Source organism: Citrus clementina, unplaced genomic scaffold (assembly GCF_000493195.1).
Source record: "Citrus clementina cultivar Clemenules unplaced genomic scaffold, Citrus_clementina_v1.0 scaffold_4, whole genome shotgun sequence".
Classification (NCBI taxonomy): domain Eukaryota; kingdom Viridiplantae; phylum Streptophyta; class Magnoliopsida; order Sapindales; family Rutaceae; genus Citrus; species Citrus x clementina.
Genome location: NW_006262274.1, coordinates 9,442,065 through 9,468,727, shown reverse-complemented (window position 1 = coordinate 9,468,727; position 26,663 = coordinate 9,442,065). Strand labels below are relative to the sequence as shown.

Genomic DNA, 26,663 nt, shown 5'->3' with positions numbered 1-26,663 from the left:
TATTCTAAATTTGTACAATTTATTTTAGTCAGATAGGAAGCAAAAATGTAAAAAAAAAATCGATTGATTATGAATATAAATAATTTGTTTGAAAAAGTGTATATGTTTCTTTGTTTCTATTTGTTCTTCATTGTAATTTTCCTTAAAGTGGGGGTTCTATAACTATAATGGAGGAGTGTCAATATCTTCACCATTTCTTGTACTTTTAATGGCGCGTTTCTAGGAAAGGGGTTTAACGAGGAGTTTAGAGGTGATACTAATAGAACCACCCTTTTACCACAGCCTTTCCTAAGCCCATAATAAGTTTATTAAACAAATTAGTGGGTCTAATCCGAAATAAATTGGGTCAAATTTAATGAACAATTAGACCCATAATTATTTTTAATTCATTTTAAAATGATCAAATTCCATTAATCACGGCTGAATTAGCCAAAATTACATTAAAAATATTACAAAACAAAAACCTACATACTTGGGCATTATGTATATAGAAGCTGAATTACCATCTTCCCACCTGATAAGAATTCTCAATTTAATTGCCGCGTCAATGGTATTGATAATGACCTGAGCATGTTAAATAATTAATAAACACAAAAAAGTGACCAATAGATTGTTGAAAAGCTTGTCAAAGAGACATCTTTTTCTAAGGTCAAACAAAACATGCTCGAAAACTCCTATTGATATTTATTTAAGCCAACATATATTAATTAATGGAAAATGATATTTATCTATAATAGTTACAAAACGGTAACGGAAAAAGTTATAAAATTTTATCGTATTAACATATTCTTAAAAATTTATTAAATGAATCCTAATTTCAAGATTTAGATAATAAAATGAGTATCTAATTTGATTCATTTAATAGAATTAATAAATGAATCGTATTCTTTATATTTATTTATATACAATTATGTATCAAATAATAATTAATAAACACAAAATTGGACAAAAAAATATTACAAAGTTTTTCATTTCATTCATCTCATTACACATATTTTCCTTTTTGTATTATTCTCTATTACTTACAAAACTAACTTTACAACTTTGTGCTTATTTTGTATGGTTTATTTAATGATTATAAATAATTATTTAATTTCATAATTTCTTTTTAAATATTTTTGTTGTTTGTTTATTTTCTTATTAGAACTTTTAAAATTAAATACTTTATCTTGTATGTACTAGTAATTTTTAAACTTTTGGTAGTAGAGATTGAAAAGTAATTTTTTAAAAAAATATTCACAATCTTATTTCATTCATTTCATAACGTAATTTTAAAAAACTTACCCATTAAATTAATTTTATAATTATTAATAAAAACTCTTATTATCAACCAAACAAAAAAAAAATTTAATAAAAACTCTATTCGCAAAAACTTTATTAACCAAAATTCTATTTGAAAAGTTATACTAAGTGAACTCCTACTAATTTTTGTTCTAAGAATTTAAAAATTATAAACATAAATAAGTAATTTAATTAAATAAATTATATCCAAAATTTTGACCCATTTATTATAATAAATCAATTTTTTCAAATTCGAACATGTTTAATTCAAATAAAATAAAGTGTGAGAGATTTTTTCAAACTTGATCTTTCATGATCAACGGTTCTGATTCAACGCAACCCACAGAAGATAAAAAAAAATCCTCTAAATTCTGTGAACCCAGACACTAACATCAAAAGAGGCCAAACAAGTGCTTTGAAACAGTAACTCCAATCATGTACACAAGTCGCCTGATTAGGAAAACCAGTCAGCAACACCACCGCCAACATAACAGCACAACTCGACATTTTGAAAGCTACTTCCATCAACCAAATTCTTGCCCCGCTAAGGAACTTATTCTTTTGCTTTTCACAAGTAACCAAACAAAGCGCTTTCTTTTTATGTTAACACATCGTTTTCAATGTGATTGTTTGTATGTATGTATGTTTGTATTGGTGTATGGGCAGCTAAGTTATTGATTTGTGAGGTTGAGGGATTTTTTTTTTTCCTTATCTTTTTGATTTTTTTGATAATGGATGAGGAGGGATTCGGGGTTGGGAATGAAATGGCGCCGTGTAAGAGCTGGGCACAGCAAACTGAAGAGAGTTACCAGTTGCAGCTTGCAATGGCTCTTAGACTTTCCTCCCAGGCTGCTTCTGCTGATGATCCCCATTTCTTGGCTTTGAGTTCTTGTGACCGTCATACTGATTCTGCTGAGACCGTCTCTCATCGATTTTGGGTATGTGTTTTTTCTTTTTCTTTTGCTTTTTTTGAATTCCTTCCCCTTTTTGCTTGGTGAGTACCTTTTCTTTTTTGTATGTTGGGTTTGTTTGGTTGCTGAGAAAATGAGAAAATTTAGATTGGATTGGACACAAGAATTAAATTTACTTAGTAGGATTTGTTCAAAATTTGTCCTTTTTTTAAGTTGTGTTGGAGTTCAAGACGTTTATGATGCTAGTAGTGTTCATTGGTGTTGACACATGGAAACCAAGTACCTGCATAATTTTGAAGTCTTAAGACAACTGAGCTTTGAAAGAACTGTGTTTTTCAGTTGTTCTAGATATAAGGGTACAGTTGAAAGTTGCATTTGATACACAGGATGGTTAAAATTTAGACTTTCAAAACATTCCTGTTTTGGATTTCAGAAACTACCCGGTTGATCGTCATCCAAATGGTTCGTGTTGTCTATGATTTTGAAATATTTACACCTAGACTCAAACTTAACAGAACAAACCGAGGCCTTTTCTTTTTGTAAATCTCATTTGTTGGCAATTTGAAGTGAAGAAAGATATACTATTTTAAAGCACAATTGTTATTGGGTAGAATGTTATATACATCCATTTATGGTATAATTCACCAATCATGAAAGACAAAGGACCATGAACTTCATAAATAGCACTAATTAATTTTCTTTAGAAGTTGTAATGTTTGCAATAGATTTTTCTGCTTAAAGTCCTCTAATTTTCACTTGCACCAGGTGAATGGCTGTCTGTCTTATTTTGACAGAATACTGGATGGGTTTTACCTGATCCATGGGATGGATCCATATACATGGAGTATTGGTACAAACCAACGAGACGCTGGTCTAATCCCACCTTACAAATCATTGAAGGCTGTTGATCCTTGTAATAATCTGTCAATTAAAGTCATTTTGATCGATAAATCTAGTGACCCTAATTTGAAGGAACTACACAACAGGGTACTGTCTCTTTTGTGTGACAGGATCACTGCTGAAGAAGCCGTTCATCAGCTCGCAAATCTTGTTTGCAACCACATGGGGTGAGTTTTCTGGTTACCATATTTTGTTTATTACTAGAACTTCTTGAATTCTTCATCTACTATTCTTCTTAACGAGGTCTCATTCGTCATAAGGGGTACAACGTCTACAGAAGAAGAAGAATTTGATAAACAGTGGTCGGAGTGTGCTGAACACTTGAAAGACTGCCTCAACTCTGTAGTACTTCCGATTGGAAGCTTGTCTGTTGGCCTGTGTGTCCATCGTGCTCTATTGTTTAAAGTAAATCTATCAACTTGGTTCTAGATTGATCTTTCTGCAACTTGTCCTTGTTGCCTATAATAGCCATTTTATTTGTCGTTGTTCTTAGAGGAATGATACACTTTGATTCCATAGTTATTTGTTTGTTCCTTCTGGTGCTTTAAATGCTGATAAACTTAATTTCTTATATTACAATATATTGAGCATCGGTTTATGTTTCATTTCTTGAATGATAGAGATCTCTGTGAAAACATACGGAGGATCAAGATTACTGATGACTGGGAGTTTTGCAGGTGTTAGCAGACTTAATTAACTTACCATGCCGAATCGCAAAGGGATGCAAATATTGTAGGAGGGACGATGCTTCATCCTGCCTGGTGCAAATTGGTCCTGATAGGTATATCATGTTGACTATAGTTGATTGGACTTTTTTCTATACTTTTATTTTCATTTTAGGGAATGTTCATGCATCTTCAAGTGGTTGAAAAAGTCATAGCTTATTATAAGTCTAAGTTTTTGAAGGTAACAATCCATAAGCAATTAATAAAGAATTGCACAATTTAGAGTTAGAGAGGGTGGAAAAGATGAGAACATGAGTTCGATAGGTTTGATTATGTTTCTTATCTACCCAGACATATTAGATGATTTAGCTCGGTCTGTTGACTTGTACAATACCGGAGTGTAAAAGGTTGATAAATAAGGGAAGATGAAGCACTTCGTCACCCATACATGAGCACAAGAGTAAAGTTGATGATGCATCTTGGACTGTAAAATTTGTACTAGGAAAATTTGGAAAGAGTTTATTTAAGTAAAGATTGATGATGTGAAACAAGTGTGTCAAAATATACATGTGCTATATGCATTGGTTTTTTTTTCCCCCCCCACTTCCACACAGAATTTTGTTAGCTTTGGGAACAAGCATATAGCTGGTTGAGATCATTTCTCACACTTGAAATTATTTTTGAAAGCTAGATGTCTACTATTATGTTGTAGTTATATTTAATTGTAATCAAAACATTGTCTCTTAGTGGTAGTAGATTAATGTGTATTATTTCCAGGGAGTATTTGGTTGATTTGCTTGAGGATCCTGGAGTTTTAAGCAAGCCTGATTCCTCTCTCAATCGTACAGCTTCAGTATTTGTTTCTTCGCCCTTATATCATCCAAGGTTTAAAGCTGTAGAGACTGTTGAGAACATCAGGTCATTGGCCAAATTGTATTTCATCGACAATCACTCACCTAAATTTGATCTAGATGATGATCCCTCAGGTGATTACAATGTTCCCTTTTGCTGTTTTATTTAAAATTTGTTTGTCATAATGATTGAAATCCAGAGAATCTTACCTTGAGATAATATTCTACTTCATAAGTCTTCTACAAAATTTTACTCCTCATTCATAATTGCTTGGACTAAGGAGTGTTGTTTTATGCCTGGCATGCTCATAATGTCTACTCACGAAAAAAGAAAATTAATAATACATCTGGGTTATGTTAATGTACAACCAAAACTTTGATACCCTCAGAGATTTTCTTGCATTTAGGATTTGTTTTCACGACAAAGAAAGTGCTATAAGTGTGCTTGTACATAGAATTCAAATACATGAGATAAAGTACAAGCTCATAAATCATGGTACCGTTTGATATATTAATAGAACTGATCCCTTACAAACAGGTTCTTGGATGGTTAATTTGGTTTCTGTCCTAACTCTAAGGATTATTTATATGAGTTGATTGCCTACAGGGCTTGAACCACTGAGGCACTGACACTTGCACCTGGCAGTCGAAAAATATTATTGATACACAAACAATGACCTGAATAACTGACATACTTGTCAAGTGATTTTGAATTAAACTTTACAAAGATTTTGCTTCGTGTCAAAAACAGGTACTGCTATTGATCAAGACTATAAGCCTGATCCACAAGGTATAAATCCATTTACTATGAAACTGTTTGATAAGAACAACTTTTGTCCACTTCAAGCAATAACCATAAATCTTGTGTGTCAGCTCTGTTCCAAAGAGCTTCATGGAATGTTACTGCTGATAGAGATTTGCAGATGCAGAATCCGTCCGGTCCGTCTACTCATGTCATTGACTCGTCAAACTTCATCAAAGGTCCTCTTCTAAGAAGTCCTGTAAAACCATTTCGGCATAGAAAAAGTCATGAAACTTCAGCTTTCTCTACGCTAAAGCCTTATGTGACAAACAATCATTTGCTTATGGAGGCTAATCTGTCAGTAATGAGTACATCAAATAGAGAACTTTACCTTGAAGAGGAAGGATTAGAAATCCGATGGAGTGAACTTTTGATAAAGAAGAAAATTGGGGAAGGTGTGTGTTAACTCCCAAAGGACTCAGAACTGTATGCTGCACCAATCATCAATGTTTTGAAATTATAATCCATCCATAACGCATAGATATCGTTGAGGAGACCTCACATGAATGTTTTTGAATGCTTTTCAGGTTCTTTTGGAACTGTTTATCATGCTGAATGGCGTAATTCAGTGAGCCTTTTTTTTTTTTCTATATATATTGAGTAGAGTAATATTGCTTTACATGTTTGTGCTTATTAGTTAATATATAGTTGACTGGATTCTAAGTTTCTATTTCTTTTTCTTAGTTTTGTTCCATAAATATAAAACCCCAAGAAATTGGATATATGCATGTGAAAGATCTCTCTTGTTTAGGATTTTTACTTTCATTTCAGTTTGCTCATATTCAATTTCTGATCAATATTTTTAGGACACAGTTTAATGAACATTTTTGTCTTTAATAAAACTTAGTAAACTTTCTTCATCTTGTTTTTTCGCTTAGTGGGCTAAAATTTATATTTGGGCATTAAAAAATATATTATTCGAAGTTGCTAGATGTCCTCTTGGAATGCTTGTAGATGAGACTTTTGTAATATTGGGGAAAACCGCCCTATTTTCCTGGCCACTGTTTACTTCCGAAAAAAAAAAAAAAGAATAGGAGCAAAATGGAATTTCCTTTTCTCTTTTCTGTTTCCAACTTTTGAAATTTGTATTGTTCACAAGATCATTCGGTTTTGTTATTTAAGAGACAACCTATTTACTGAAAATCATTTTATTAGTTCGGAAAGTGAACATCTTCTAGAAGCCTTACCATAAATGTGAGTCAAAGAAAATATTGAGAGGGGATAATCTCATACACATAGTCAGTTCCACTTATTTTTTATTGACGCAAGAGAATTAATCATATCATTCTAAGATTTGGCACTGCATAGAATAATCTGTTTTGCTTGCATTTACAGCATCCTAATGGCAGTTTAAAAGTTCTGAACTTATGATGTCTCTTTAATTTCCCCACGCATAAATGTTTAATATAATGATAAGCTTTCATGTTTTTCCCATTCCTTTTAAATTTTCTACCATGCTGAAACAATTTTGTTTAACTTCGTGTTCCAATTTTAATGCTGAATGTGTTTTGCTTGTTTAATACCATGCTTCTTACTCTCAGGATGTTGCTGTCAAGATTCTCATTGAGCAAGAATTCCATGAAGATCGCTTCAAGGAATTTTTAAGGGAGGTACGTCCTGGCTGCTTTTTGCATTATAAAATGATACAACAATGAAGCATGAAAGAAAGCTAGAAACCCTGCTCTTTCTTTCTTTAAGATTGTTTTTTTATCATTTTTAGCTGTATTGAATTGAAAATTTTCTCTGTTAGGTTGCAATCATGAAAGGTCTGCGGCATCCAAATATTGTTCTTCTAATGGGTGCTGTTACCGAGCCTCCAAACTTGTCCATTGTGACAGAGTATTTATCAAGGTATCAGGAGTTGTTGCAATGTCTCTTTTTGGTATTTCCTTATTGAGGTCATAAAAAATGGAAGGCTCTTTTGGACAATCAGTGTTATATGTCAGTAAATAGAATTCATGATTTGGATTGCAGAGGCAGCTTGTATAAACTCTTGCATATCCCTGATGCTAGAGTTGTAGTGGATGAAAGACTTCGCCTTAATATGGCCTATGACGTGGTATGTATGTTAGATCTTTTAAGTTTAATTTTTCTAATCAAATGCTGAGTGACATTTTGCATGGTCAATTTCCAGCATAAATATCAACTTCCACATTGGTCATCAATTTGTACTTTCCATTGGATTTAGGAGCTGTTTATTGCTCTGTACAGGCAAAGGGGATGAATTATTTACACCAGCGTAGACCACCAATTGTTCATCGAGATTTGAAGTCTCCAAATCTTTTAGTGGATAGTACTTACACCGTTAAGGTCAGTGTTAGAAATTCATTCTTCCAGATATGCTTTAAAGTTCGCATTCATTTCTTTTGCTTTAAATATGTTTTTCTCCTCCTTTTTGGTCAAAAGCAAAACCTACCTACCAGGGTGGCAGCTGAGGTGTTATGTTACTGGAAAAAGAAATTACAAAATAATAAAGAAAGGGAAATATTTTGGGTAAAAGACAATAAGGAAATAGCTATAATTAGATGCTAAACTAGGAAATACCATTAGTTTAACATTGCAACCAGAGAGGCAAATACATGGCAGTGGAATTCATGTTATCATGGGTGATTTTATTTCCTTTTTTTTTCTGATCGGAATGCCAGAGTCTATTTACTCAAACAATACAAGAAATGTAAATTATATTTTACTGTTCTTGGGTCATCGTATTTATCTTGCATCACGGACCAGCTTGTTGACTGTTGGATCCTTCCTCTTGTTGAAATAACTTTTTTACAGTCAAACAAATGGTACAAATTAGAAAAAGATTTTCTGTACAATTTGTTAATCTCTTTTCTCTCTTAGGAAATTGCCTTTAGTCTGACCTTAGTTGTTCATTCTCTGAGCTGTTTCTATACATCAATTAATTAGGTTACTCCACTTTATCTTAACACGGGCAGCTTTTAATGCATTGTACGTGAAATTTATTTAAGATGTGATAATAATGAACTTATTTACTTCTTTTGATGTTGTATATGATATTCCAGGTCTGTGATTTTGGTCTTTCTCGCTCAAAGCCAAACACATATATTTCATCAAAAACTGCCGCAGGAACTGTAAGTTTTATTTAAAATGTTGATTTCCGTTCAAAGGAAGCATGGGATAAATTTTAGTAATTTTTTTTCTTTTTATTTATTAGCCAGAGTGGATGGCACCGGAAGTTCTCCGTGAGGATCCATCAAATGAGAAATCTGATGTCTTCAGCTTTGGTGTGATCTTGTGGGAACTTATAACTCTGCAAAAACCTTGGAGAAATTCAACTCCTTCTCAGGTCCTTAATCTATTCCTTGGCGGCAAAGCAAGTTTGGTTAATGAATTTATTGATTATGACCAATAGAAAACAAATAAAAAATAATCACTGACAATGACAAGATATTTCCACGCTTGATCACTGGTTAAGAAAAATTAAATTCCTTTGAAGGTGACCAACAAAATTTTGCATCTGTAAGAAACACAATAGGAAAACAGATTTTACTGATGAAATCTGTTTAAATATTTTCCCCCTTTTTAATAAACAGTATAGCTATTAGCTCGAAAAATAACTACTAATGGCAAAAAGAAGGATCCTGAAAGAGTAGTTGAATATCATGCTGATAAAGTAGGAGTTAAACTCTCTGCCTCCCTTGAGTGCTTTTTTATTCTTCTTGTTCTGGAACTGTGATAAGATTTGACACCTGAGAGTCTGGACGACTTATTTTAGGGATGTTGCTAAAAGAATATGACATTAATTTTGCAGGTCATTTCTGCTGTTGGGTTTAAGGGTAGAAGGCTTGAGATTCCCAAGAATGTAAATCCAATGGTGGCTGCCTTAATTGAGACCTGCTGGGCCGAGTAAGTTCACAACCTACTTCAAAAAAATCCCAGGGTTGATTCTCTTAATTTTTTCTGTTAATGAAAAATGGTTTTATCTTTATGATATGTGATCCAGCATAAGGCACTAATCGAGCATAAGGCACTAACTCACAACATTATTCATTGCTTCACCTCTCCCTGATAATGCACTTTAATTATCTGCAGAGAGCCTGAAATTCGTCCTTCTTTCCCCAGTATTATGGAAACTTTACAACAATTGCTCATGAGTTCTGTTTGTCAGCCACTCTCAGCACAACCCTTGTGACAAATCCAGAGGGGTAAAAACTCAATAACAATAGTTGTTAATATGATAGTAGTTCTCATTTGCTAATCATACGGGTACTCCTGCTCTTCCATGCCAGCTTCAAAATTCAGTTATTAATGTTGTTTCTTTCTGGTATCAGTTTATTTAGCCAAAGCTATATCGCATGCATAGGTTAATTTGTATAGCAGGTTTGGTAGCAGGTTTGGTAGCAGGGTGCATTCATTCTAGTGTTGATAGCTTTATGAAAGTCCTAATGTCCAAATGTGAAACTATGCAGGATTTTTGCCATGTACATTTTGTTGCTTTTGCCAATTAAGCATAGGTAAAAGAGCTGACATTCACATATATATTTTCATATTCTTGTCTATCTAAGCCAACGAGCAAGACATTGATCAGTCTTATCTTGCAACCTCAACTATCAGGGAAATTTTGTTCCATACTCCAGTACTTTGTAGCTGCTTGCTGTATATTAGCTGAAACTTGTCAAGATATTAAAGCCATCTTGGCGGAAGTACAAAGAGTTTACATAGAATTCTATTTGCACTGGGCTTTACTGCTTACTAGTGTCGTGCACTGTTATTTGGAGCAATTATTAGTCAGATTCATACATCTTTTTTATCCTGACTGCTACATCAAAGGTTAAAGTTACTTGATCATCCTGAATGGTATGTTACTGTGAGATCACAACTGGCATTGAAGTTGGGCAAGTTTTCAGCCGGGGTTTGTGTATTATATATATGTACAATCATGGAGAGTGAGTGATTTATCAATCACAAAGCTGCTTGACATATATCCCTTTAAAGCTTGAGCTACTTCGGGTCTAGGGTTACAGGCAATTTGTCGATCACAGGACTGCTAACTATTCGTAGTTGCATAATGCATACCTTGATTCTGTGTGTAAATTGTTCCTAGTGCAAGTTTGAGACTTACTCGTGGCCGTGTCAAAGATTGCGGAAGAAGTAATGAACTATAAATATCCACCTTTTCTCTTCCTCCATCTCACGCCATGCATGCATGCGGGGGTGGCAATTTCGGTTTTCTTGTTTAAAGAAATTCAAATACTAAGCTGTAGGGATAGCAATGGGGAGGGGAGGGAGAGGACTAACATCCCCGTACTCATTCTCAATGTTTTACATATGTACCCATTTCCTCTGCGTTTCCATTAGAATTGCTTGAGTGGATTTCCGTTCTCTTCTCGAATAATAACAGGAGATCCCCAAGGGTTCCTGACCCTAAATAATTTATATCTTTTTAGTTTTTAAATTTAATTTAATCATATTAACCTAAAAATATATGAAATAAAATGAGAATAATCGTGAATGGGTCTTATTTCATTCTACTCTTTCAAACTTTTGATATATATATTATTCAAATAATGATTTTCAAAATAAAATTTAAATAATGTAATTTTTATACAATATTGACGTGATTGTTGTGCATGAGTAATGATATATGATCACCGACTATGGCGCAACAAAGCCGCATGTGTGGCTGCTAATTGACATTGTGATGAGTTAGGCTATTCGGTCATTGACAACGCGACGTACTATTAGGCTATGATGAGATGAAGATGAGTTAAGTGCTTGTTACTGCGCGAATAATTTGAAAAATATGAGTAAAAGTGTGAGAGAGTGATTTATAATTTGATTTGTGAGTTATATGCTTGTGTGATTGTGTGATTTTGGTTATAGTTAAGTTTAAATTATATTAAGCATTTTATATTAACTAAAATTTATATTATTTGTAAAAATATTTTGATATTTTTTATTCACACTAATATTTAATATTTTAAAATTTAAAATTTATTATTTATTCACTAATAATTTTAAAAAATAAATTAAAAAATTAAAATTAAAATAGGGAAATGGGGAGGGGATGAAGATTTCATTTCATCCATGTCTCTTTCTCGAATAAATAAGTAGGTAAAAAATTGTCTCTTTTTATTTCTTGAATAAGAAATTGAGTATAAAATTGTTCCCTTACTCTCCCTAAATGAGGAAAATTTTCAAGGGTTTCCGTCACCGTGAGAATTTCTGCTATCCCTACTAAGATGATTTCTTATTATCGATAACATTATTGATAAGGGTTTTTTAAAATTTGACAAATATAACATAGTTTACTAGATAAATATAAGTCAATATAATATGATTAATTGTGTAACAAACTCTGAACCTAAACCGAACTACTTTAATAATTTTGTTAATTTTAATCCAACCCGAATCCACTATTGTATATGGGCTTTTTTAAACGAGCCTTGAAATTCGGATTCAATCCAAATCTGTCCAGCCCATTTGTAAACTCGCAATGGTCATATTCACTAAACCCTAGTTCTCTAAAATTCCACTTTGCCTCTCCACAATTTCCTCTCGAGAGACAGCAGGGGCTCACAGGAAGCTACTGAGTAACAAAAAGGTTCATTGTTTTAATTCTAGGGTTTTGCTTTTTTTTTTTAATGAAATTATACACGTTTTAGGGTTTATATGAACAGCACTTAGTTTCTTTCTGATTATTTTTTTCTGCCAGTGAGATGGGGGCCAAGCAAAAGAAAGCATTGAAGAAGAATTTGAAGAAAGTTTCTTCACAGTTACCAGTTCCCAGTGATAAAAAAGGCGCCGCCGATTTCTTGGTTAGCTTTTTTTTTCCTTTTTTATCATAACAATAATGTTGTTGTTGTGGTTATCGAATTTTTCTTTTTTTTTTGGGGGTATTTATTGGATTGAAGCCCCTGGAAGGTGGGCCTGGGCGAAAACTTACGTAGGAGAAGTATTAGTAAATAAAGCTATGGGTTTACATTGGCCGGATTCCACTGGGTTCTATGAGAAGGAATGCAAGGTATATTGATTTTATTGATTTTTGAACTTTTTCTAAAATTGTGTGTTGATTTTATCTATCTGGTTATTGGTTATGTGGGTTTGCTGATTTCTGGCTGATGATTGCTCTGTCTGCAGCTTTCTTTAGCCAATTTGGTGCAATCAAGAGGCTAAGAATCGCGCGGAATAAAATGGTCACGGTCCTTAGCTGTATCTTTGATAATTTCAGTTACACTTGCATTATTATAGCTGACATTAACTCACTTATTGGTCTGATGTTCTTTCAGACTGGACAGTCAAAGCATTTTGGGTTCATCGAATTTAATGATCCTGAGGTTGTATTTCTGTAGGAATTTGATGATGCTCAATTGCTTAAATAATTGTTTCCTCATTTTTGTTCTGACGTAGCTTTTGCTGAGTGTAGGTAGCAGAAGTTGTAGCTGATGCCATGCATGGTTATTTGTTGTTTGAGCACATTTTGCAAGTGCATCTTATTCCTCCAGAACATGTTCATCCAAAACTGTAAGCAGTTAAATAATAATCTCTTACTACAAGTATTAAGGTGTATGAATTTATGATCATTAACCCTATATTATCTAACACTTGAAATTGAATGGGGAATATGGAAGAAAATAAATGAATAGGAAGAGAAGAGAAAGAAATGCAAGTTCTTTTAATTTTTCCCTTTGTGTTGGGGACGGTGGCGGTCATTAAGAGGGGCCATGTGGTTGTTGGTTAAATTAAATAGCAATTCCTGTCCAGAGTTACGTGCACTTACGTTTTGTCTGCAGGCTTGATTAATAAAATATTGTGTTTAATTAGTAGCCATTTGAGGGGGAAGCCTCTCAAGAAGTAAACTCTGAGAATATTTTTCTGTTTTCTTTATTTCTCTAGTCCCCTGGTAACAGAATGATTGAGCCTGTGGGAAAATTTATTAGTTTCCTATCTTCTTAAATTAAAAATGTTCAAAACAATTCATTATATACAAGAAAAGACATTTGTTTAGGCCATTGCTTCTCTAGCTCTGATCTGTATTAATTCTGAACATGCTCAGAAATTACATGGACTTTTCATTTTATCTAGGTATACCTATGTTGGGTACCATGGCACTTGATTTAGGTATAGATTTCAGCTTATACATTTTCATGGGAAATATTAATTTATCTGTGGCATGAAGTGCACTGTCTACCATACTGGTACTAGGGTTCATGAAACCTAGTTCAGAATAAATGAGGATAACCAATAGCCTTATCCTATTATTAGTTACCAAGGTCATCAATGCGTACATTGTTTCATTGTATCTGTGTGCAGGTTATATTTTGTGGAAATGTCTATTCAAGAGCTTGTTGCCATTTGTCTGGGCTGATGATTACTTTTTGCCTCTGCTTTTCCCCTTAATATGTAGATGGAGAGGCTTCAATCCTCGATACAAGCCAGTTGACCGGGTTCAAGTGGAACGTAAGCTACAAAACAAGGTAATATACAGTGGATAAGAGAAGTTTTTTTCATCGTGCTGTTATTTTGATGCTTGTAAAAGGAAATTAAAGAAAAGTATTCCTCTTTCAAGAATTTTGATTTCTTTACAATGATTTTCCAGGAAAGAACTTTGGAAGAACACAAAAAATTGGTGGAGAAAATCTTGAAGCGTGATCAGAAGCGGCGCAAGAGGATAGAGGCTGCTGGTATTGAGTATGAATGCCCTGAAATTGTAAGGAGCATTATTTTGTTTTCCTCTTTAATTAATCATTTAATTTAGGAAGGAAAAGCTATTATCATTGAAATTTCGATGCTTCTTTTCATGAGTACTACTACAATTTGAAGGTTTCAAATTCTGAGATGTATACCTCTAGTTGACACATCATACAGTTGCATGTTGGCCAAACTGCATTAGATGAGTTAGGTTGGTGATAAAGTCACCACAAGTTGATTGGTTTAGTTTGTGATGTTATTTTGGGCATAAACTTTGTCTAAATTTTGGAAAAAGGCTAATTTTCACATCATATATTGAATGAATAATTAATGTTACAGCTTGGATACTCACAAGCCGCTGATGCTGTTGTTTTTATAATTGTCATAATTAGACACAAGTGGATAAAAGCCATACTTATTTTTTTACCTTTTGCTGGGGCATGGCTGAACTTTTACTATTTAACTGTTGCCCGCCGTAGAAGAGAAATAAAGTTGTTTTTCGTTGACTAATGATTTATGCTGTTTTGCAGGTGGGTAATGTCATGCCTGCGCCGAAGAAGATCAAGTTCAATGAAGGTTAGGTTTGCTTTATTGACTAATGATTCATGTTTTTTTCCTCCTCCATAGTAATTGGTGTTTTATATTTTGATGATACCATAATAAGAATGTTTCCTTCTTTGCTTTCCTCTGCCAGGTTGATTGCGCCCCACAGAAGTTCTGACTTAGAGTTCTGTTAAGACTGGAAGGGTTCTTCACTACTTCTCCCTCACCATTGGAAAATAGAGTGGTTTTCTCATATGAGCTGAATCCTAGACTCCCATGGGCTTCTGGATCCCTGAATTACCTAAACAAAGTCGATCTGTACGATCTTTCCTCTTTCGGCTTTTGACAAACTTAATAGATATTTAAAATGTTAACAGATAGTTTCAAAAATGTCGATAATTGTTGTTTGTTTTCTCCAATGTAGTGATCATATTGAGGTTTCTTCTTTTCCATATTCTCTTTGAAAATAAAAATAAAAATCACTTTGACGAACTCTCATAATGTCGTGATTACACTTTGCTAAAACGATTAGTGTGGTAGCTAATGATATAATTGTATTGCTCTTGGAATTAAAGGATCAATCAGCTATGCTTCTCAAGGAAGCATTATCCACCTTCATTGTATCTCACAGAGACACGAAATCAACCACCCCAAAGATCCCAAATAAAGAAATCAAGGGATTTTGAAGCTTCTCCTTCGAACATGGATTATCCATAGAGGTGACTTGCCTCTGTTACGTTTTCAAGAGCCCCCAAGTAGAACATTGTGCTGGCGCTTTGTCTGAATTGCAGAATTTCGCATCATTACTGAGACGTGGAACTTAATATGACACTTTTGTTGTTAAACATAAACCGTAAAACAACTTTTTTAAAGATTGCCGGATGAGTATGTTACGCAGCAACTCATGCAGCATTAAGACAATTTCTAGCGGAAACGTTGTTAAGGACTAGAAAATTTTTCAAGCTAATTAAGGATGCTTATGAAAAAACTAAAAAGAAGATAGAGAATATTTTTACTCGCAAGAGAGAATAAACGAGGTCTTTTCAAAGATGCTTGAGTTGCTTATGTGTTATGTGTGGTGGTGAGGTGTTGAGCAAAATGGTGGGTGTGTTGTGTGTGGTGTCGTGGTGCTGAGCAAAATGGTGGGTATTATGCTCTATTTATAGAGTGGTTTGTTTAGGTTTAGATGGTTCCATGCAAGTAGGTTCTAGCATACATATTTTGATTCAACATTGTCTGTAAGTTTCCAATAAGGCTAGTTAATTATGTTCTGCCATTAACATTAAGCTAATGAATTATGAGTGATGGTAGGTATTCGAACATTTAAGTCTTAATTTAAATTTTTAAGTAATATGACATTTATCATAACGGATAGATAATTTTATAAATTATGATAACCACACATAATATTGAAAATTAAATTGGTACTTAAATATTGAAATTCTAACATCATTCATTAATTATATCCGACTTCAGCAGGACAAAACACAATAGTAAATATAATACATGCCACTACTCAAAGAAGGGTAATGAGAATGAGAATAAGAAGAGCAGCAATGAAAGAGTATTTGAGCGCAGCAACAAGAATAGCCAACGAGATTGTTAATAGCTGCCACAGCACTTGCACACTTGCCCATGTCAGCAGACCCGTCAATCCAACGGCGAATATGTTATCAGGATCCGGGTTCAATACGTCACCCCACTTCAGATTGAACCCTGACGGTCGATCTTTCTCTATATCATCCCCATTATTATTAACAAACGACCCCTTTTGATTTTGATTTTCTTGGTCTTTGCCATTGCTGTTGTCGTTGTTGTTGCTGCTGCTGCTGCTGCTGTCATTCTTAGAATTCTGTGCAAAAAGAATGAATCTTGGAGATAATTTGTAATGGGTTTTGGATTTGAAGCGAAAATCGGAAGGAAATTTGCTGCGTTGGTGATAGATTGGAAGAAGATTTAATAAAATTGGTGAATTTGCGACACACTTGAACCCTAACATGATTTTGTCGAAGCAGGCAAGGGGAGGAAGAACTTGCTAAATTGGCGGTCAAGTGTTGGGCCGGCTGGGTTAATGATGGGCCTGATTTGCCCCATTGGGCATGCTATGGGCTTGGCTTATCTTGCAGACCACATAAGATCTTAATCTTTTGTACGGACTAGGTAAAAGTTTGCTTAAAAGTTAAAGATTGATCCGAGTTGGAATATTTACCTACTAATGTACAATTATCGTCTTTACAACCTTTTGGCACAAGAAAATTAGTCTTTTCACTTGGTCATCAACTTAAGGTTAATATTTATTCACCTTTAAGCAAGAGATTAAAAGCTAGTTTGAAAGTTAATAGTTATTATAAGTGAGCGAAATAAAAAGTAAAATTTTTCATTTGATCTAGGATCATCCATACTCCCTCACGAGTATAATGGTCCTTTTACCTGATATTATTCCTCAGCTCAATAAAACATTAAACACATTTGACTGTAGAGTTCTGATGAAAGCATTAGAGTTGTCATTGTAGCACCCATCAACGTATGAATAACAAATTCTATTCAAGCATTGCTAGTAAAAGTGAGCGAGATGAACACAAATGTGCGATTATCAGCTTGACATCAAATTAATACTTCAATTTTTATCATCGTTATTTAATCTTAAATATGTAAAGATTGCATCTAACTAATCAAGAAAAATTGGTACGAGAGGATACGAGGGATTAGATGGAATCATCAAACCAACGAGGCACGCACTTCACTAGAGGGGAAAAAAACTTGCAAAAATGTTTCCAAACAAAGAGATTACCTAATGATGTCTAAACAAAAAGGGATACTGGCTTTCAGAATCATCATCATCTCCAATCAAATCAGTCACACCCGTTCATTTCCCACCCGGCGCCCACTTCCCATCATTTCATCCGCATTCTGATTTACAGCTGTGATTATAGGACCCACATTCCCTTTTTGGCAAAGAAAATTTAGACAAGCCCCCCCTTTCCCTCCAAAGCTGCTCATACGCTGATAAAAATCCGACTCTTTGTGAATAGCATTAAAGATTTCTTAATTAACTTTAATCATTCGGCAATATCTGCCACGTCAGATGAAGTTTCCCTCGTCATCATTTGCCCTCTCCCAATAATTTCATCTTGGCTTCGCCTCACGGCTCGATCGGCTAACTCCACACACATAAGTGTGATTTGATTCGCTCCTTGTATTTTCAAAATTTAGGGAAAAGATTCATGTCTGGGGCTTTGATTTTGCTAAAATTTGTTTAACTAAGTGATATGAACACTAAAGTTTATAAGGAGAAATCAAATGAAATAGAAAAATTAGATGACAAATAGGGTTAATTCGAGGAAATCTAAACCTCCAAATAAGTATTGATTATTCGATAAACCAATAAATTTCCAATTACAACTTTTATGTTGTCAAAATAATAAACTCCTGATACCTTTTATTGAATAATATCAAGCTTTATATAATAAAGTTTATTTAGGATTACAACCTAAAAATTAGTAACACTAAGCATGTTATCACATAATGCTCCACTAATTACATGTAGTTCCACAAAATAAGTGCAACTACTTTTGACTAGTTCAAAATTAACTAATACCATAAAATTAATTAAATAAAATAGATAATTTTAATTATTTTAATAGTTTGTATCACTAAGAGCGATGATGAGTAATAAATTTTTGTATAAATTGATGTGATCTAAATTTATTGGTTCGACAAAAATACAAAATAGTGGTTCAAGAGTTATTTTATCTAATCAATTGAGCTATATCACATCAGTTTTTATAAGACAAATTTATAATTTTATCTTTAGTTATTTTGATTATCATCTATATTTACTTATTGTACCTAAAGTTATTATTATTAGTTTTAAATACGCTTAAAATTCACTTCATTTCATCAAACACAGAGTACACACATTACGTCACAATACAATAACAGACAAAGCTTAGTAAAAATCTATCACAATAATTGATTAGTCAAACCATAGCATTTCCACACTGAATAACAGAACGAAACCTTGTGCAACACCATCAAATGTCGTGCGCATATCTAACTTAAGCTCCATAGGATGTCCCTCAACTCTTTCATAGCATACTCCTTGAATTGATGTGGGTCTTTCAATTGCTATTGTGATGGATTTTCTCTATAGAGATCCACATATTGTAGCATAAGATCTCCTAGATCTTAATCTCTGACTTTAAAAAAAGAGAGAGAGAGAGAGAGATATACTACAATATACAAAAGAAAAAAAATTACACCACAATACATAAAATAGAATAAGATAAACAAAATCACTATAGATAAAAAGATTTGAGCGAACAAATAAACCAGCACATATATGAAAATCTGAGTGGACAAATCAAACCATAAATCTGAAGATCTGAGTGAAGAAAGAAATACAAAACACAAAAAAAAAATGCAAGAGAAATAAAGGAATTTCTAGTGCAGAATCACTTGAGAAGAAAGTTTTTTGAGCAGTAGGAGAAAGAGGGTGGGGGGGGGGGGGAGAGAGCTATGTTGATAGTTGTATTGTATGTGAATTATATTCATAGAAATAATATTTTGTTCTAGAAAGGTTATATCCAATAAGTACATTTTAGATAATTTTTAAAAGTATAGAAACTAATTAATTTGTCAATTAACTCAAACTGTAAGGAATAAAATGAGCATTTTTTCTCACATGGACGTGTCCATGTTGCATCATTGCTAGCAAATCAATCACCTTTTTTAAAAAGAAAAAAAATACTAGCAATAATATTTTATGCACAATCTGTATATCGTTCAATGCGTGTCACATATAATTATTTACGGCTTGTAAGTTGTAACAATAGTGTTGTTAATGATAACGAAAAAAGTTGGCAATGTAGTATTATCCCATTTGGGCCAGTGAGGACTCGTTACTAGATCTTGATTAAGATTCGAATTTTATTTTGCCATCCGTAATAATAAAAGAACTTACTCTTTTAAAAACTTTTTTTTTTTTCATCTTTCAAATAGCTTTTATGGCTGTGTCTGGGGCTTCAGCTTTTCACGTCACATTACTCTTACGGCTACAGGAGGGGGCCATAAACGTCTGAAAGAAGTAATCAGATCTGAGCGTGTGGCTCAGACATGGACTGAGAATCTTTGACAAAAATGGACGGTTAAGAATCTACAACAGCCACTTGATGATGTCAACAATATCTATGCATGCAGTACGCTTCACGTTCTTTTTCTTCCTTTCGGTCAGAGAATTGAATAAGAAAATCTCAGTTCAAAATCACCAAGACTGGACTACGTGCGTGCCCCAAAATCAATTACCACGCAATAAAGCAGCCCAATAGTTTTTTTCTCTGCCTCTGATGTTGACACAGTGGAATCTCGAAAGAGGAGAAAATAGACGCCATGCTATTTAACAACGAAGTACGTAATTTAGGAGTACTGATATTTGAATGGCACGGTGATAGAAAAGATGTTAATATTCATTATATAGTAACATTTTTACATATTTAAACAATATAATATTCATAAATAGTATTGTCGTTTCTATCCTTCTTGATATCGTTATTGAAGGAAATAAGAATTTATCTTTACACGTATTTTTTATTTATAGAAAACTTGTGATACTTGTTGAACTTAAATATGATGTGGTGAGTACTTGAAAAAGGTACTCCGACGCTCAAGTCAGTGTTTGATTTTTAATCTGATGGAAGTGAGAACAATAAATAAGATTAGGGTTTTTTTTACTTAGGAGGGATCTTCATTTTTTTCTCTTGGATTTTTGGCTTTAATGCCTTTTTAAGGTTAGGGTCTCATACATAAACCTATTTTTCATAAGTATGTGTGAGTATTCACCTCTTTTTTCAACTATTCACAACCAAATCCAATCGAAAAAAATGATGGTAAAGTAGTGTTCATGTGGGTTTTAGTGAGGAAAAATTTTTCAGCCAAGTTTTCCCACAGTAGGCGCCAATGAAGGTAAAAAAATTCCAGCCACCTTCAGTTATAATGTATAAAATACCATTTTCCATAATCTAGAGATTATGAAATTAAGAAAAATGCTAGAGTTAGCACACTGTCATCAAATTAACAGATTCAAGGTCAAAACGATATCGTTCTCTTAACAAAAAAAAAGCACCAAAACAATGTTTTTTTGTCCCTAGTTCTGTGGACCTGATGATCAGATTGCTGTCTCCTGAGCAGTGCTCATTAATTGACACCTAATGGGATGCAATAGAGCTCGTCTCAACATTTTGAGTTTTTCTGGAGAAATTAGAATAAGATTAGGGGATTCCTTATCTTTGTGACTTGCTACTTATTGCATTATATGTGTTACTCACGTAAAGTTAATTGATATTTATTACGATTGCTTATTTAATTCGAAGTGAAGAATACATTGGAAAAATAAGCCATTTTTCACATTTGAATTAAGCAATGTTTAGAGGGCATTTCGGTTCTTTACTAGAGAAAATTTGACATTTTGTGTCGGTAAAATTCTGACTTGACGTCTCCACACCTCATAAGATATTTATATTATTTTATTATAATATAAACAGAACAATGAAAGAACAAATTAAAAAGATTAATGTTCCTCTACTCCTTATAGTTTAGGTTAATTGTCTAGTTAATAGAGTATTTTTAAAAATTATCTCAAAGGTCTATGGTAGTGTTATATATTTGTGTTCCTTTAGATCCATTTAATTATCATCTATATTTATCTGCTGTGAGTTAAATTTATTAAAATTTTTAGTCATACCAAACAAAAATATAATTTAACCTCTATATATATATATATATATATATATATATATATATATATAGTATTTTTCTTTTTCTTTTAATTTTAATTTTAGAAATATAAAGATCCACTAGACAATTGTCTCAAATTATAGAGACTTAAAGGACATTTACAGAAATTAATATTATATTGGCGCGAACTATAACTCTATTTAAACATAACAATCAATGAAAGGCAATCACATCATGATCTTGGGAATGATTTGGGGTTACCCTTTTCGTAAGAAAATCTGACTAATCTTCTTTTAATTTTCATTATTGCCAAATTAATTCTAACCATTTTTTGTTGTGATTCTTGTAAGGGATTATTAGTAACTTTTTTAGTCAAAGTAAATTTATTAACTGAAATAAAGAGAAGAGAAAATAAATACTAATAAAACTTATAAATTAATTACCGTTAAATTGGTAATCTCAATTAAATAATATCTTTTGATCGGTCTCAACTTAAGGTCAGTTTGAGAATGTTGTAACTTTTAAAATAATTGTTGTTAGCTGTGCTATAGAAATAATAAGCTATGAAGATAATTAGTTAAGTGTTTGGTAAATTTTATTTTCAGAAGTATTGTGAGTTTTGAAAGCAGTTATGAATATTTGGTAAATTTTACTATTAAACTACTAAGAGAAAATAAATAACTAAAATGTAAATAATGTAGAATAAAATTTACTTATACATATAAAAACATGTACATAAAATATTTTTAATTGTGTATTATAATAATTTTAATTAAAAATAAAATCTATAATATATTGATTTTAATTTTTTTATTTTTTTGTCTTAAAACAATTGATAATTAAATTTATAATATAGTGAAACAAATTTAGTAATAACTCAACCAATAAATTGATATTAATAAATTTATATTGATGAATTATGACAAAATTTTATTAAAATATTGATTTTGTTTCTAATTTGAATAAGGATAATTTTGGGTTTAGGTAATAATTTTAAGAATATTTATAGACTTGTATTAAAGGATAGGGAAATTATCATTTGTATACCCTTAGTTTACTCCATTATCAAAAATACTACAACACTTTAAGGGTGTATCAATCGTCTACCCCAAGTTGACAAAATGTATCAGCTGACCACCAAATGATTAGTTGCCGTTTAAGTATGATGACGTCAGAAGGGTAATTTGGTCTTTTCATATGATACAAGTGATAATTTAAGGGTATACAAATGATAAAAAGAGAATTTAAGGGTATACAAGTGATAATTTTCAAGGGTAAAATCGACAATTCACTGTAACTCCGTTAACTTTCAAACGACAACTAACGGTTTGGTGGTTGGCTGATACATTTTGTCAACTAAGGGTGGATGATTGATACACCCTCAAAGTGTTGTAATATTTTTTATAACAGAGCAAATATAGGGTATATGAATGATAATTTCCCTAAAGGATAAAATTGATTCTAAAAATCATAATATAAAAGGTACTCCTTCCCTACTTTTCAAAATAAGTTGCATAAGGGGTTGATTTTGACAAAAGTGATTTTGATTTTTTATTTTTACCAAACACTAAAATTAGCTTTTAGATCTTCTAAATCACTTTTAAACCTCCTAAAACAATCCCAAACAGGTCCTTAGAGTCAACATACTATAAATCAATAATTCAATAAATTTATAAGATAATACATCTTTAAAAAAAAGAGAATATTAAAACATTATTTATTTGCAATCTCTAGTAGGAAAATAAAAGTGAACTTGTTTTTTTATAAACAAGATACAATATCCAATAAAAAAAATAAAAAAAATAAGGATTAGAATCCTCTCCTTGCTTAATGAGCGGCTAAGAATGAATTTTTATTTAATTTTAACATTTAAGCCAACCTTTTTCATTAAATTCTAAAGATGAGGAGGGCCTAAGAGGGAAAAAAAAAATCAAGTGGAGGATCCTTATCCGAAAAACGAATGTAATATAAATTATTGGGTGTTCATGTCCCTTAATGATTTTTGCTGAATTTTTATTTTTTCTACTAGAGTATTAGATATAAAAGAGCACAAAATCAAAGAGAAAAAGGACAACCTCGTTACAAAAACTAAAATGGCCATCAAGAAACCTCTTATCTGTAGGGAAGAAATTATCCTAATATACTTCTATAATTGTGTATTCAAATTGACTCAAGCATACAACTATACAAGTGAAATCTATTTACTCTTAATGAGTAAATAGTTCTATAATACTCAACGGTGCCGCACAAACCCTAAACAGTAAACATTAGCTAAAACAAGAGCCAACAAAATGGGCATTAATGGCTGGGTGCTTTAAGAGATAAGAGACAAAAGGAGTGACTAGTGACTTAGTGAGCCATATATATTGTTGTTGGTCTTAGCCGCCAACAAGACTGGCTTTACACATGAAAATGATCTGGGTCAAAAGTTTAAAATTACAAAAAAATGATCAAATTCTAAGCAATACTGTACCAGTAACACGAGTCATCTAATTACTGCTTCCATAGGGGCATCATCTTCGTTTAGTAATGAAACACTTGTCATCCTTTCATTGGTTACAAAATATACGTACACACTAAGTGGCAGTAGTAAGTGATGAAAGAGTGATGAGAGTTTATGCGGTAGAATCGGATCCTGTCTCCCAAGAAAAAGCGTCCAATTTCTACAGACAAAAAGTCACAAATATTTGACTCTCTCTATCTTTCTTTTGTTAATTCACTCAAAAACCTAATAAAAGTTAAGTGACTGTCTTAATGGCTGATCAGTACGGCCATCAGCTGCCTGATCTCGGGCGCTTGGCCACCGGAAGAACCCATTTTCCGGTGAATCAAGAAACCCCACAACCCTATTTCTTTAACAGGAGTATTAACAATGAGACAGTGATGCTTGCAGCTGGTGAAATGGTGTTGCCTGCAGCAGGTGGGCTTGTTAGGTTTGGTCATCATCATGATTTTGCTGCTGCTGCTACTAATCATCCTACTGCAGTAGTGGATATGGAGAGTAGTGGATGGGGTAATACTAATGAAAGTGGAAATGGTAGATGGCCGAGGCAAGAGACACTTACTCTCCTTGAGATCAGATCTAGACTCGATTCTAAGTTCAAAGAAGCTAACCACAAAAAACCCTTGTGGGATGAAGTTTCTAGGTACCAAATAAATTGCATTTTATTTTTGTTATTTTATGTATCATGTATATATATGTGTGTTTATTATTATCTCTTTGCCGCCATTCAAACTGGTGTTAAATTTTCAATTGATTAAGAAAAAAAAAAAAAACCTGTTTCGGTTTTCTTTTTTTTGGTTAATTTCTATTTCAGTACAGAACAAAGTAAACCAATGTTTGGTGGTGATTGAAAATGGCAAGAGTTTATGAGTTTAGCAGAGAAGAAGTGTTGTTATATCTTATTTTTAACTCGTTTTGTTGTGTGCAAAGATGTAGATTCCTCCGTTGGTTAAGTACCCATAAACAGGTTCTTTGGTGAAGAAAATGACTGTTTAACAGTTCATAACATTCTTTCTGTAAATCCTATATTTCTTTTCTAGTAATAATTATTGGTGCCGTGGACTCGAATCTACATATAATTTAATAAAGCAAGAAGAATCTGTGGCACCTTCTTCAAGATATTAGAGGAACATTTTTTAGATCTTGATTCTTGATCCTTTAATTATTGAGACTGCTTATAATTAATTGTATTATTCTGAGGAATTAATGCTCTTGGCGGTATATAATTATATCTCTAATAATTACTGAGCCATCTTATTAAACTAGGGCTAAGGATTTTCTATGGTGATTATTTTTTATTTCTTCTAATTCTTTTATTTATTTGTTTTGTAGTTATTATTACTTTTTTCTTTTTTATTCTTTTTCTTAAGGATAATGGCGGAAGAACATGGGTACCACAGAAGTGAGAAAAAATGCAGAGAGAAGTTTGAGAATTTGTACAAGTACTACAAGAAAACAAAGGAAGGTAAAGCTGGGAGACAAGATGGGAAGCACTATAGGTTTTTTCGACAACTTGAAGCCCTTTATGGGGAAACAAGCAATAATCAAAATTCAGTTTCAGAATTATCCCCTCTCGACCAAAACACTACTAATTTTCTTCATCAAACACCAAATCAAGAGAATCAAGAGAATCAAGAAGCGTCTAATCATCTTGAGCAGAAGCTAAGTGATCAGAGCTTAAGTTTCTCCAACACATCTGAATTTGAAACGGCGTCTTCAGGAAACAATAATGATGAAGATCTTTCAGCCATTGCCTTTATGATGAACCAAAAATCAATGGAAAAGCACAACAAGATGAATGAGAGCCGAAGTGGTAAAAGGGATAAAAGAAGTAGTAATTGGAAAGGTAAGGTTAAAGAGTTTGTGGATGCACAAATGAGGGAGTTGATGGAGTCACAAGAAGCTTGGATGGAAAGAATGTTGAAGACTATTGAAGATAGAGAGAAAGAAAGGTTGTGTAAAGAAGAAGAATGGAGGAAGCAAGAGATGGCTAGGTTTGATAAGGTGCATGAGTTTTGGGCTAGGGAGAGAGCTTGGGTTGAAGGGCGAGATAACGCGTTAATGGAGGCTTTGAAGAAGGTTACAGGCCGGAGAGAACCAGAAGTAGTTTCGTCATCATCTTTGATAATGCATGATTGTAGATGGAATGAACCCGAGACGTTGAACTTGATGCAACTTATAACAAGTTTGGAAACTAAATTTGAACAAAGTGGATACTCAAATGAAAGCATTTGGGAGGAGATAGCTGCGAAAATGGCAAGTTTTGGTTATTATAGGAGTGCAATTGAGTTTAAAGAGAAATGGGAGAATATGCAAATGTATTATCATCATCATGGGCATGATCAAATTGCTAAGCAAAAGCTTGAAAGAATGGAGTTATTCTTACCTTCTAATAATCCTTATGCAGGAACTCAAGGGCATCAGAGCTGCTTCCACATTCAGCAGATAAATGAAGGGCAGCAGCAATTTTGGGAGAAGGGAAAGACTAAGCGAAACTAACACAAGAGGGCCAAGTTATGGATATGTGTGACAAATTAATGGGGTTTGTTTAGTTTTGTTGTAAGTAAGCACTGACTAAATTCTTGATTGCAAGATAAACCTAATTGCATATGCGTGACTGCATGTGACTTGATCATGGTTACAAAATGGTTTCAGTTTTTTATTTGTGGTTAATTTGGCTCAAAACATCATTGGGGTTTGTGCTTTTGTTTTCAAGAATTATTAAAAATTGTTTTCTTGACAGATTTTTAGGTAAAGATTGCATTTTTCGATGCGTTGGAAGAATTTCTATTATTAAGAGATAACATAATAAGGTATTTT

General features: G+C 33.0%; 4 protein-coding genes across 9 annotated transcripts; 3 read left to right on the top strand and 1 right to left on the bottom strand.

Moving 5' to 3' along the window:
* Positions 1–1,688: 1,688 nt before the first annotated feature.
* LOC18044397 (serine/threonine-protein kinase CTR1) lies at positions 1,689–10,557 on the top strand. Of its 6 annotated transcripts, XR_002905931.1 has the most exons (18): positions 1,689–2,219; positions 2,958–3,259; positions 3,353–3,497; positions 3,770–3,873; positions 4,535–4,743; positions 5,360–5,398; positions 5,482–5,805; positions 5,938–5,978; positions 6,952–7,020; positions 7,161–7,261; positions 7,385–7,469; positions 7,622–7,720; positions 8,437–8,505; positions 8,589–8,720; positions 9,186–9,280; positions 9,467–9,579; positions 9,844–9,888; positions 9,989–10,557. XR_002905931.1 is itself a non-coding variant. In XM_024185498.1 (17 exons), exons 1-16 carry the CDS (start codon positions 1,920–1,922, stop codon positions 9,564–9,566), a joined length of 2,214 nt encoding a protein of 737 aa, XP_024041266.1. In that variant the 5' UTR covers positions 1,689–1,919; the 3' UTR covers positions 9,567–9,579; positions 9,989–10,557. The 6 variants fall into 6 exon arrangements, 3 of the variants coding, with proteins under 3 accessions (XP_024041266.1, XP_024041265.1, XP_006436679.1); XR_002905930.1 differs by having other exon boundaries at positions 9,467–9,888; XM_024185498.1 differs by lacking the exon at positions 9,844–9,888.
* A 1,635-nt stretch (positions 10,558–12,192) lies between these two features.
* LOC18044396 (MKI67 FHA domain-interacting nucleolar phosphoprotein-like) lies at positions 12,193–15,056 on the top strand. Its single transcript, XM_024186750.1, has 8 exons — positions 12,193–12,398; positions 12,515–12,570; positions 12,664–12,711; positions 12,801–12,898; positions 13,782–13,851; positions 13,974–14,084; positions 14,596–14,641; positions 14,760–15,056. The coding sequence occupies exons 1-8, from the start codon at positions 12,392–12,394 to the stop codon at positions 14,762–14,764; spliced, it is 441 nt and encodes a 146-aa protein (XP_024042518.1). The 5' UTR covers positions 12,193–12,391; the 3' UTR covers positions 14,765–15,056.
* A 987-nt stretch (positions 15,057–16,043) lies between these two features.
* Positions 16,044–16,728, bottom strand: LOC18044395. Its single transcript, XM_024186514.1, has one exon. The coding sequence runs from the start codon at positions 16,605–16,607 to the stop codon at positions 16,125–16,127; it is 483 nt and encodes a 160-aa protein (XP_024042282.1). The 5' UTR covers positions 16,608–16,728; the 3' UTR covers positions 16,044–16,124.
* Positions 16,729–23,989: 7,261 nt separating this feature from the next.
* On the top strand, positions 23,990–26,453 carry LOC18044394 (trihelix transcription factor PTL). Its single transcript, XM_006436609.2, has 2 exons — positions 23,990–24,486; positions 25,214–26,453. Exons 1-2 carry the CDS (start codon positions 24,095–24,097, stop codon positions 26,340–26,342), a joined length of 1,521 nt encoding a protein of 506 aa, XP_006436672.1. The 5' UTR covers positions 23,990–24,094; the 3' UTR covers positions 26,343–26,453.
* Positions 26,454–26,663: the final 210 nt, after the last annotated feature.

Coding starts and splice junctions, on each gene's coding strand:
- LOC18044397 (XM_024185498.1), top strand. CDS start 1,920: ATGTATGTTTGTATTGGTGTATGGGCAGCTAAGTTATTGATTTGTGAG. Junction 5,979..6,951: donor ATGCTGAATGGCGTAATTCA/GTGAGCCTTTTT, acceptor TCTTACTCTCAG/GATGTTGCTGTCAAGATTCT. Junction 7,721..8,436: donor ATAGTACTTACACCGTTAAG/GTCAGTGTTAGA, acceptor ATGATATTCCAG/GTCTGTGATTTTGGTCTTTC.
- LOC18044394 (XM_006436609.2), top strand. CDS start 24,095: ATGGCTGATCAGTACGGCCATCAGCTGCCTGATCTCGGGCGCTTGGCC. Junction 24,487..25,213: donor TTGTGGGATGAAGTTTCTAG/GTACCAAATAAA, acceptor CTTTTTCTTAAG/GATAATGGCGGAAGAACATG.
- LOC18044396 (XM_024186750.1), top strand. Junction 12,571..12,663: donor GAATCGCGCGGAATAAAATG/GTCACGGTCCTT, acceptor ATGTTCTTTCAG/ACTGGACAGTCAAAGCATTT. Junction 13,852..13,973: donor AACGTAAGCTACAAAACAAG/GTAATATACAGT, acceptor ATGATTTTCCAG/GAAAGAACTTTGGAAGAACA.
- LOC18044395 (XM_024186514.1), bottom strand. CDS start 16,607: ATGTTAGGGTTCAAGTGTGTCGCAAATTCACCAATTTTATTAAATCTT.